Below are 11,985 nucleotides of genomic sequence, written 5' to 3' on the forward strand. Positions count from 1 at the left end.
ATGTTACAGATTAGGAGGCGGTAAAACACACAAACAAGCAAAGATAGAGACAAGGAAGGGGAGAAAAACAGGTAATAAAAGGTGAAGCAAAAGGTTTAAAGGGGCATAAAATGGAATAAAATCTCAAGAGGGTAGTGTTTGGGAGGAACTAGGTGAAAACTAATGATAAAGGAATATAGGAAACAACTCCAAGATGAAAAAGAATAAAGAAAGCTTTAGAGCCAACTTTATTTTTAAAAAAGCTTTGGGCTAAACAAAAAAGACTCTTGCACGCAGCCATAGTAGAGCTGAACATCAGAACAAGCTAGATATTTCAAAAACACTTTGATTTAAATAGGGTTGCATAATGGATGGACTGCAGGGTTTCAGATATCAAACCCCCAGTTTTCTGTTGCTGTTCAGTCATTATATTCTCTCTGTGTGACTGAGACATGACTTGGCCTAGCTTTACAGAGCTGGCAGGAAAAAAATTGAATTTTTTTCTGCATCGCCAAAATACATAAGAACTGTGTGATAAGAAACCACTGTGTTCACTCTTTGATTTGCTGGTGTGCAGGCTCCAGAGACCTTTGGCTACCAGACACATGATTACCATCAGCTACTATCAACAGCAATTTATTGAAATCTATACCATATCCCACCAGAGGTACACTGACATAATTGAAATCAGTGGGGTTTACACCCCAACATTTAAATCAAAAGTTAAATCCTGATGAATTCTTTGGGGTTTACTCCCAAGCAATTCTGCACAGGTTTATAGCCTTTAGCCCTAAAAAGCATTTAACTGTGTGTGGTTGATCATACTTATTAATAAATTCCTGTTATTTTGAGGCTGCATTCCTAGGCTATAAAGTAAGTCCCCTTGAATTTAGGAGCAAACATAGGTTTGGCTCATTAGAGAGAGAAATATCATCCAGACTATGGCAAAATCACCCACTGATGCAGCAAAAACAAAGAAATGCTTCCGAGATTGTTTGACTTTGTTCTCGATAATTCCTGTCACCCTTTTCTGTGTACAGGTTACATTGATGTCTGTATCTTAGTAGAACTCAGAACAGGCTGTTGCAGCCCAGAACAGAGAGTGAAGCTGGTCGCCCAGAGACTCCTATTGCTAAACTGTAATTCCAGTCTAGATCTTTCCACACTCTTTTCTGGGGATACTTTAGAAAGTATATTTTAACATTGCCAGGTATTTTGTGGTAGGATGTGAGGCACCTATGCTTGGATGACCCTGTGCGATGCTTGCACATCCATCTGTTTTCTTACATATGCTCATGACACAGGACATTATATCCACCTCCATGCTGCGCAACCCATGCACATGTGTCTGCAACACATTCCCTTCTTAGGCACCCAAGAATGGACTGATTTCTGTGCATGGATATTCTTTGGCTAGGGAGGGAAAAGACAGAGAAGAAAGAGGAGAAGAAGAAGAGTTTAGATTTATACCCCACCTTTCTCTCCTGTAAGGAGATTCAAGGTGGCTTACAAGCTCCTTTCCCTTCCTCTCCCCACAACAGACACCTTGTGAGGTAGGTGGGGCTGAGAGAGTTCCAAAGAACTGTGAGTAGCCCAAGGTCACCCAGCAGGAATGTAGGAGTGCGGAAAAACACCTGGTTCACCAGATAAGTTTCTGCCACTCTGGTAGAGGAGTGGGGAATCAAACCCGGTTCTCCAGATTAGAATCCACCTGCTCTTAACCACTACACCACACTGGGAAGGGTGCCTCTGGGTCCCATCGTTTTCCCAGTAGTCTGTGCTATGGCCCCCCAATGCCCACCGCTTACCCCCTCTACTGATAGGCTTTGGGCTCTTTCTCGGCCAGCCCTCCGTTCAGCACCACGGACAGCGACGCCCTCCTTCGCCAACTCTCGCCATTCATGGGGGGGACACCAGGCAAAGCCGCCCTCCCTCCGCCCCGCTAGTGCGCGATTGGCTCGTGGCAGAGCCCCCCCCCCTTGGCAGAGGCCCACAAAGGCGCCCCCTCGAAAGCCCCCAGATCCCCCTTGCTCTTCCCTCCTGACTCCTCCTCGGCGGGAAAGCGGCCGGATAGGAGCGCCGGGTAGCTTCGCCCACCAGCACCTTCCAGCAAGCCCAGACCCGTCTCCAACCCCGGAACCGAGATGAACCTCAACTTCACTCCCCACTCGGTGTCTTCCCAGAGGCCGACCTCTTTCTTCATCGAAGACATTCTGCTCCACAAGCCCAAGCCCCTGCGGGAGGTGACCCCCGATCACTTCCACAGCGCACTGGCCCCCCGGGTGCCCCTCCTGGACTATGGGTACCCTCTGATGCCAGCGCCAACCATCCTGGCACCCCACCCGCATCACCCGCTGCACAAGCCGGAGCACCACCATCCCTATTTCCTCACCGCCTCAGGTAAACTTCTACCTTTTCTCCTGGAGGGCCAGATAGGCACCTGGGGGGGGCGGGTTAAGGGGGGCTCTTAGGGCCAGATCTAGACGGTTGGGCTGGCAGGGGTCCCGAGGTGGTGCTGTGTGGGGGGTGGGTGGGTTATGGCATGGGGTCGCTCCATCCAACCAAACCGCGCGGGGCTGCTAAATCTACCTGTCCTGCAAGGCTTGGTTGGATGGCGGGACCGCATGGCATAAAAGTTTGTCCGGCTCCACTCCTGGGGTTCCAGTTTGCAAAGTTTCTTTTGTGAACGCATCACGGCCTATGGTGGCTACGCCACTTCTGATTCCCTTCTCCTTGGAAGAGCCAGGTCTGCTTAGCTAGGCCAGGGAAAATAGAAAGGAAGCAGTGGAGGAAATTTGGCAATAACCCGCTCCAACGCAGGTGGGGCAAGAGATCCGGTTGGGGGATTCGTTCCGTCCGCACGCATCGCCCTGCCCGGTTGCTTTACGCAGCCTGGTTGGGAAGCCTGGCTTTCCTTGGGAATTTCCTTTCCCCAACCAGGGAAAATGGAGCTGATGGAGAGAGATGGAGCTGGCCATTTTCTTGCGCGGGAGTGGACAGTGGGAAGAACCGAATCGGTTCCGAGTCGTTGGAGGACCCCCCGGTGGCTCTCCGTTCTCTGGAAATTCCAGCCGAGGAAAACGTTCTAAATCCGGCTGAAGCAGATATCCAGCCCGTTCCAAAGATTCCCAGAGGAGGAAAGAAAGAAGGAAGATAATAGAACCGCAGTCACAGCAAATAGATGCCTGCCTGAATGAATTGCTTTTACACGGTATAAAAACACTGCATTTTCCCTCCATCCGAAGCAACGCGACAAAGTTTCCACGACATAACTCAGGTGCGTCCAGAATTTGTTGAGAATCTGGTTTTTAAAAGAACAGGGGACATACTTTATTTGCAATCCATTATTCTTGCCCCCTTTTCCGTGGACAATAGTCCCGGCATTTTCAATTAACAAAGGAACAAACAATATTTCGCTAACTTTTGAGAATCGATTTTGTGAGTCCGCTATGGGATGAAAACGAGAGAAGACGCGGGACTCCCCCTTCTCCAAACACCCTACATTTAAGGAAACTCGCCTGCGGTTCAAAATTCGCAATTTAAAAAGGGCAAGACACGGTCAGGAAAATAAAGCGAAATCCCTGATAGCCTGGAAAAGGTCGCCAAGAAGCCTTCATTCAAGTACTCAATTGACGCTATTTTTCCTCATTTATTTGTATGCCGCTCTTGCTTTGAAATGTACCTGCATGACCATGTCGTTGAAATAATAATAATTACAACAACGACGATGATGATGAGGCTCGAATTATAATGAAAAGCCAACAACCAGCTAAAGAACTGGCAGCTGTGATAATAATAATAATAACAACAATAATAACAACAACCAGCTAAAAAACTGGAAGCCCTAATATTAAACAAAATTTAATACTGATGATGATGATGATGATATGGCCAACTTTTTCTGCGCTCTCCACAAGATGCTGCAGACGGTTGGACTTGCCCACGCAGGTGGGTGCCCCTCTGTTCCCAAGGTCGCCTGCTCCGACTGCGACCCAACAGCGGATTTCTTTGACGTTTCTTTGGAAGGCCCCTTCTGCACATGCAGAATAATGCACTTTCAGTCCACTTTCAGTGCACTTTGAAGCTGGCTTTTACTGTGTGGAACAGCTAAATCCACTTTCAAACAGTTGTGAAAGTGGATTGAATGTGCATTATTCTTCATGTGCAGAAATGGATTCCACAGGGCATATTCGTAACGCGTTACAACCATTATAGAGAAAATGAGTTCATTTATAACTATCGCAACGTATTATAAATATGCCGTGTGGAATCCCTTTTGAGGCGAAAGAGAAGAAGAAGAGAAAGAGAAGAAGAGCGCAGGTGCTGAAGAGCGGGGACCCTGAAAACAGGGAAACCCCAGTCCCTTTCTTTCAAGCCCTTGCATGGAAAACTTTCTCAGGATCTGCGGAGCCAGGACAACCACGCGAAGCTTCTGGAAGGTCCTTTCCCGAATGACCACAACCGGGGGACAGGGGCTTCCAGCAACCAGCAGCCCCCCACCCCTCCGTAGGCGCCCCTGGAAGAAGCCGGCAGGTCCCGGGGTTTGCAGGCATGGAGAACTGACTGCAGCGGATCGAGGCCGGCGAAGAGAGATGCCAAGCACGCTCGCCCGTTCTCTCAGGCGGTCGTCTGCCTGGTGGGAACCGATTGTGGCGAGGCGGGGTCCTTCTGGGGACCACCAGACTTCTTTCCGAGGGAGGCAGATTGACCCACCCTGTCCCTGACCTTTTAGGGGTGTTTATTTTCTGGCAAGGCAGAAGTTCAACCGGCAGAGTTTCCACTGCTGAATTGTTACAGTGGTGGTGTGGGGGAGGAATTACTGGACGATGTATTTAGATTTTGCCTGCCACGGGGCTATTAGAAAGACAGGAACAATTGTAGGGGGCGGGGGGGGGCGATGCTTTCGGACGGCCCTTCGGAGCCTTAGTCGCCAAGAAAAGAAGCCACAGACCCGGAAGTGACTAGTTCCAGTCAGCCCTCCGCCCCACACTCGCGACCACCAGAGGATGATCATGCCGGCGTACTTTGCAAGACAGTGGTAACCACCGCTGAGAGAACGGGCGCAGAGCACCCAAACTGATTTTATCATCTTATTATCCAGGTGGGCGGATGCTGACATGAGACAGACAGGATAAGAGGCAGCAGGCGAGATTGGAGAGGAGGACACGCGCGCGCGCTCCACGCGTGACGCCCAAGGAATCCACCTACCCGTCTTTATGCCCCTAAAGCAAAAAGCGGTGTAGTTACAGTACACCAACTATTTTTTTCTTACTATGGGTTAAAGAAAGGGAAACAGTCATTGAGCGTTACAAGGCAACAGGATGCAATTAGGGGGCGGGATTGCGGGGTATAGACTGGGTCTTCCCGCATTCTCGTTCTTCTACCTCGGATCAGTTACCCCGCTTTGTACACTGGGTCTACTTTTTCATTCGGACTCCCCCCTTCTCCTCCACCGGTCATTTCCCAGAGCCTTGCGATGCCTCGTTAGTGAAGTGGGAAAGCCACGGATGTGTTGGGGCAGTGCTTACTCTGGATTAATTAATCCCGAATCAAATGTTGTTTATGGATTCAAAAGGTTCAGAGAAGTTTCGGGGTGAAAGGGGGGGGTCTTACGGTCTGGGAAAGACAAATGTCCTCGTGGGCTGTTGGGGGAGGGAAGAAAATGTGGTCTGCCGGTAGAGACGGGAATAGAAGTGGTCTGCCTCCTCCAGGTGAAGCCTGCTGGGTGATTTTGGTCCAGTCACAGTTCTCTCTGAACTCTCTAAGTCCCACCTGCCTCACAAGGTGTCTGTTGTGGGGGTGGGAAGGTGATTGTCAGCCGCGTGGAGATTCCTTAAAGGCAGAGAAAAGCGAGATATAACAACCAACTCTTTCTGTACCGCTGGTCCCCGAAAGCGCCAAACAGAGGTAAGATGCTCTATCTGTAACGGAGGAGAAATTTGATGAGTCTGTGTGTGGGGTCCCTATTCTCATTTAATTTCGTTTGGGGGCGGGGAGGTTTATTCTGTGCAGTTTGTATGCTTGTGCGAGAGGGCAAATCCAGACCTACCTGCGTGGGGGAGACTGAAGAGGAACAGACAAGGGTGATTCTTGAATGAACGAACGAATGAAGCTTTATTGGCATAAATTTAAAACACAGTATAAAAAGAGGATGAAAATACAATTGACAGTTGATAAACATTAAATACATCATTTACGCTTGATTATTTCAAGACGGAAGTTTGCAAGATATTCATTGCGTAAGGGGTCAGAATTACTCAAAAGACTTGAAATTGCAACGGGGTCAGCAGAGTCAGTGGTCAGTAATGGAATATGGGTTGCCTCCTTTTCTCTGACTCCTTCAGTTCTTCAGCAATGAAGAAGGGAGTGGGTGGGCTAGAGATTCATTCTGTCCCGAGTTACACGAAATGGGTATTCTTGAATGTCATTGCTCCTCGCTTTGGGGAAGGGGCGGGCAATGCATTGCAGAGGAGAGGGTTCGGGAGACCTATCCATTCGCTTCCCCCGGGCCACAGGAGGAATGGAGCCTCCTTGTTCACAGGCAGCCTACCTTGGCGGGTAAGAGGGCCTGATTTTTGGTCTCCCCAGGGGCTGGCTTCCCAGAGGAAGCTTGTTGTGGAAGGGCAGCTGGGGGGACGGGTCTCCCACCCGGGGCCCATGGTTCTGCTCGATTGCGTCCTAGTGGTTTAGGTCAGGTGCACTCTAATCTGGAGAACAGGGTTTGATTCCTCACTCTGCCATTTGAGCTGTGGAGGCTTATCGGGTGAACCAGAATAGCTTGTGCACTCCAACACACGCCAGCTGAGGGACCTTGGGCTGGTCACAGTTCTTCGGAGCTCTCTCAGCCCCACCTACTTCATAAGGTGTTTGTTGAAGCGGGGGGGGGGGGGGGGGGAAAGGAGATTTTAAGCCACTTTGAGTCTACTGGCAGGAGAGAAACGGGGATAACAATCCAAACTCTTCTTCCTCCTCCTCTTCTTCCTCCTCTTCCTGCAGGGGTGCCGGTGCCTGCCCTCTTCCAGCCCCACCCGCACGCTGAGCTGCCGGGCAAACACTGTCGGCGCCGCAAAGCCCGCACCGTCTTCTCAGACTCGCAGCTCTCTGGCCTGGAGAAGCGCTTTGAGCTGCAGCGTTACCTGTCCACGCCGGAGCGCGTCGAGCTGGCCACGGCGCTCAGCCTCTCCGAGACCCAGGTAGGACCCGGGCGAATGCCCCCCCCTCCCAAAAAACGCTCGGGTGGGGGGGTCTGGCACTCCAAGCTCCCTGGAATTCTTGGGGGGAGGGGGCTCTTCAGAATGACCAGGGGGTCTTCAAGAGACCCCCTTTTCAACCAGTACGGCTTGGATCGACTTTCTGTAGGTCCCTCTTGCTGATGTCCTAGGGGAGCCTTCGCTGGGCAGCCTGTTTATGAAGGACTGTCCAAAAAGAGATTTAAAAATGACATTTCACACCATTGAGAGCCAGCGCGTTGTAGTGGGTAAGAGCAGGTGCACTCTAATCTGGGGAACCGGGTTTGATCCCCCACTCTGCCACTTGAGCTATGGAGGCTTATCTGGGGAACCAGATTAGCTTGTGCAACAAATGCCAGCTGGGTGACCTTGGGCTAATCACAGTTCTTCAGAGCTATCTCAGCCCCACCCATCTCTCAGGGTGTTTGGTGGGGTGGGGGGAAGGAGATTGTAAACCCCTTCGAGTCTCCTTAGAGGAGAGAACAGGGGGATATAAATCCAAACTTCTCCTACTCCTACTCCTCCTCTTCAGCTGATGAACCAGATTTGTTTCCCCACTCCTACATTTTTGTTGGGTGACCTTGGGCTAGTCACAAATCTCTGAGAACTCTCTCAGTCCCACCTACCTGTTGTCAGGAGAGGAAGGGACAGGTTTGTGCTTTTGTACGCCTTTGTAAGCAGCTTTGAGTTTGCTTACAGCAAAGAAAGGCAGGGTGTAAATCCAGAACTCTACTCTCTTCTTCTCTTAGGCACAGCATTCTAGGGAGAAGGCAAGGGTGGATGCTTTTCCCTGGCCCCTTCCACACATGCAAAATAATGCACTTTCAATCCACTTTCAATGCACTTTGCAGCTGGATTTTACTGTGCGGAAGAGCAAAATCCACTTGCAAACCATTGTGAAACTGGACGGAAAGTGCATTATTCTGCTTGTGCGGAAAGGCCCCCTGAGCTTTCGGTCTGCAGGACAGGTAGTTTTAAATAGGACATCAGCAGGCCCCCATTGACAAGATGTCCCTTCCCGTTCCAGAAGCCACTGGATTTTGCTGAAGGGATCGACTGACCCCCTGGTTTCTATCCCTCTAGCCGCAAATAGGCAAGCTTTCTACAGCGAAGCTGTTGAGCATGTGCAGAGTGCTTTCCCCTCCAGCAGAGGAACCATAGCCTGTCCTCTGCGTACAGTTAGGGACGGACGGGAGAAGCATTAACATTGCCCAAGGGTAAGGCCAGCCTCAGTTTCCCGTCTGTAAAAATGCAAGAATAGTATTTTCGAAGTCGTTAGCAACGTTACATGAACGGGCGGGAGCGTGGAGGGGGGGGGGTGACCTCGGCTCCCCACAAGAAATCTCTTGGCAAGCATGGGTTTCTGGTAGCCCCCCTCCCCCCATTATTTCACCCGCTTTGTCGTTTCTTCCCTCCCGTTTAAACCCATCACGATCCCCAAAGGGAAAACGAGTTCATTTATAACGATTGTAACTCTTTATAAATATGCCGTGCGGAATCCAATCCAATTCTCCTCCACAAACCCTTGCGACCCGTTTTGCGCGGCATCCTGAACCAACACTCAGGTGTCTCCTCTCAGGTGAAGACCTGGTTCCAGAACCGGCGGATGAAGCACAAAAAGCAGCTGCGGAAGAGCCAGGACGACCCCAAAGCGCCCGGCCAGGCGGAGGGCGCCGAGCAGGGAGCCAGCGAGCCGGAGCCCGAACCCGCGGACCAAGCCCGAGCCGGCGCCCCCGAGCCCCGCAAGGGCAGCAGCAACCCGCCGGCCCCCTTCCTCCTGGACGAGGCAGAAGACGAGGTGGACATCATCGAGGGGGGAGAGCTGTGCGGCGCCCAGCACCTACTGTAGGGCCCGCGAGGCCGCGACCCCCGAAGAGGTCGAGGCGGTGGCTGCGCGTCCCGACGCGGACTTTCAGAGGCGAGGCAGGACAGGCGCGTTCACACGGGCGCCCTACAGCCCCTCCGCCGCCGGCCCCGAGGCGATCCCAAGCCGGCTTGTAAGGAAGTTTGGGGACCCAGGAGGGGGCCGCTGCAGGAAGAGACGGTGTCTCCCCGTCTTGCACGTGTGAACTGGTCACGGGCGGAGAATGGGGTCCACTCAACTAACCAGCCTCTTTCCCTCCCTCTTGGCTGCCAGGGACAGTTGGAGACAAGCAACTGGGTGGTGGTCATGGGGTGTCAAGCCGGAGCGGAACCTTGGGCAGACGGGCTACTTTCTAGTTCCACTGACTGGGCGGGGAGGGGCGGTGGGACCTGGCCGCCAGGTATGGCATTTGCAAGACAAGGCTGAGAAATCCACTTTGCCCCATAACCTTGGTGGGCGTCGTCTCTGTAGGGTGGTCTGACTCTCCCCGTCCAGACTGACCTGCAACCGGCCGAGAGCTTAGAAGAGGGGCTGGTTTTAACACGGGGGGAGGTTCTCCCCGTTTGGAAAGTGTGGGGAATGCGGGGTTTCTTGGACGTTCTCCTTCTACATCAAGGGGGTTCCGCCATCTTCCCTTTCCCTGGAAAACGAGGTGATCCCATGATCCACCGATGGATGGAAGATATAATGAGGGTCGGTCCAAAAGACAGCGCCTCCCTTCAACAGGACAGCCCTTACGCGCAATGAAATACGCCATTCACTTCAACGAGGTAGCTTTACGCAAGCGCTTGGCTGGCTGGAGGTTGGAATGGATGGCGAGCCAGCGTGGTGTAGTGGTTAAGAGCGGGTGGCTTCTAATCTGAAGAACCGGGTTTGATTCCCCACTCCTCCATCTGAGTGGCGGAGGGCGGCTTAGACGTGTTTCCACACTCCTACATTCCTGTTGGGTGACCTTGGGCTGGTCACAGTTCTCTCAGAACAATCTCAGCCCCGCCTACCTCACAAGGTGTCTGTTGTGGGGAGAGGAAGGGAAAGGAGCTGGTAAGCCACCTTGAGCCTTCTTACAGGAGAAAAAGGTGAGATCACCAACCAGCCAAGCACTTGTGTAAAACTCACCTTGAAATGAATGGTGTTTTCCATTGCGCGGTAACAGCTTTGGATCGCACCTAAACACGTTCTGCTAAAGACCGGCTTTTAATAGCTGTTTCTCTCCTAAAATATCCCTCAAAGGGAGCAATGGATAATTAAAAAAAACACGCAAATACTACAGGATGGTATACTGGTGCTCAAAAGTGCAGGGACAAAATATCTCTCGTGTATCTTGCTGTACCAACCGATGAATTCAAAGTGGAGAAATGCCCATCAGTTTTAATTTGCGAAGGACCCTTTTTTTAAAAAAAACATCTACAAAGATGATAGGATTGGGGAGCTAAAAGCCGTATAGAAATGCGCTTCAGAAGAAAGAAAGGGAAGAAAAATCGTAGCCCTTGACTAAAGAGTCTGGCGTTATGGAAACCTATTTACGTGCGTCTGTAACCATGTTTCCTCAGTGGCAAGACCCGTTCTGTTTCATGGGGCTTACTACTCCCTTTTAAACATGAAAAGAAACACAGCTTTCAGTCTTAGAAAGTGACTCTTTTGTTGTGGTTTTGTTAAACACAACCACACAACTGTCTGAATTGTATACCCTGTGGCATCTTCTTGGCATCATTATTTTTAAATAGCCAGAGAAAGAGTTTGGCAGAACTCAGCAACTGGAGACAGCAGAACCAATCTTGCTTGGCCTTAGTGTGGTGTAGTGGTTAAGAACAGGTGGATTCTAATCTGGAGAACTGGGTTTGATTTCCCCACTCCTCCACCTGAGTGGTGGAGGCCTACCTGGTGAACCAGATGTGTTTCTGCACTCCTGTATTCCTGCTGGGTGACCTTGAGCTAGTCACTGTTCCCTCTGACCCCTCTCAGCCCCACCCTCTGACCCCTCTCAGCCCCACCCTCTGACCCCTCTCAGCCCCACCCTCTGACCCCTCTCAGCCCCACAAGGTGCCTGTTGTTGGGAGAGGAAGGGAAGGAGCCACCTTGAGTCTCCTTACAGGAGAGAAAGGTGGGGTATAAATCCAAACTCCTCCTCCTCCTCCTCTCCTCCTCCTCCTCCTCCTTCTTCAGATGCCCCCTCCCCAACCCTTTTTTTTTTTGCCCAGGGGAATCCTGTAAAGACTTTGAGTTGTGGCCGGTGGTTGAAAAGGAGGAGATAAATGTGCCCCCCCCCCAAACCAGGTATAATGAGATTTTCCTTCTGAGCTTGTTTACATGTTGTTTTATTAAAACTCTTGCCTAACAGTTGGGCAGGTGATAGCCGAGCCTGCTATTTCTTCTGGCATGGGCTCTATGCTGGGTAAAGCACAGGTGGGAAATCCCTCCCAATTTATGGCAGAATCAGCCGAAAGCTTGCCTTTCTCTGACCAGTTGGTCCAGTCTCTCTGGGTTGGATTTCTGGTCTCCTGGTCATCCCTCTGGTAGGAAAGGTGTGGCAGCTTCTGCTCCTTGGTGCCCTCCGCAGTCTTGCAGCAGCCAAGAAGGCCAATGCAATTCTGGGCTGCATCAATAGAAGCATAGTGTCTAGATTGAGGGACCTAATAGTACCTCTTTATTCTGCATTGGTCAGACCTCACCTGGAATACTGTGTACAGTTCTGGGCACCACATTCAAGAAGGATATTGGCAAGCTAAAATGGGTCAAGAGGAGGCCAAGCAAGATGGTAAAAGGTCTGGAATCCATGCCCTATGAGGAGAGACTTAGGGAGCTGAGTATGTTTAGTTTGGTGAAGAGAAGGTCAAGTGGTGACATCATGTTTAATTATTTGAAGGAATGTCATGTTGAATCTAGAGCAAGCTTGTTTTCTGCTGCTCCAGAGAC

General features: G+C 51.0%; 1 protein-coding gene across 1 annotated transcript; it reads left to right on the forward strand.

Annotated features, from left to right (window-relative positions):
- Positions 1 to 2,123: 2,123 nt before the first annotated feature.
- BSX (brain specific homeobox) lies at positions 2,124 to 9,127 on the forward strand. Its single transcript, XM_048513607.1, has 3 exons — positions 2,124 to 2,379; positions 6,976 to 7,172; positions 8,788 to 9,127. Exons 1-3 carry the CDS (start codon positions 2,124 to 2,126, stop codon positions 9,055 to 9,057), a joined length of 723 nt encoding a protein of 240 aa, XP_048369564.1. The 3' UTR covers positions 9,058 to 9,127.
- Positions 9,128 to 11,985: the final 2,858 nt, after the last annotated feature.

The sequence above is a fragment of the Sphaerodactylus townsendi genome, linkage group LG12 (genome assembly GCF_021028975.2).
Source record: "Sphaerodactylus townsendi isolate TG3544 linkage group LG12, MPM_Stown_v2.3, whole genome shotgun sequence".
Taxonomy (NCBI): domain Eukaryota; kingdom Metazoa; phylum Chordata; class Lepidosauria; order Squamata; family Sphaerodactylidae; genus Sphaerodactylus; species Sphaerodactylus townsendi.

Coding starts and splice junctions, on each gene's coding strand:
- BSX (XM_048513607.1), top strand. CDS start 2,124: ATGAACCTCAACTTCACTCCCCACTCGGTGTCTTCCCAGAGGCCGACC. Junction 2,380..6,975: donor CTATTTCCTCACCGCCTCAG/GTAAACTTCTAC, acceptor CTCTTCCTGCAG/GGGTGCCGGTGCCTGCCCTC. Junction 7,173..8,787: donor TCAGCCTCTCCGAGACCCAG/GTAGGACCCGGG, acceptor GTCTCCTCTCAG/GTGAAGACCTGGTTCCAGAA.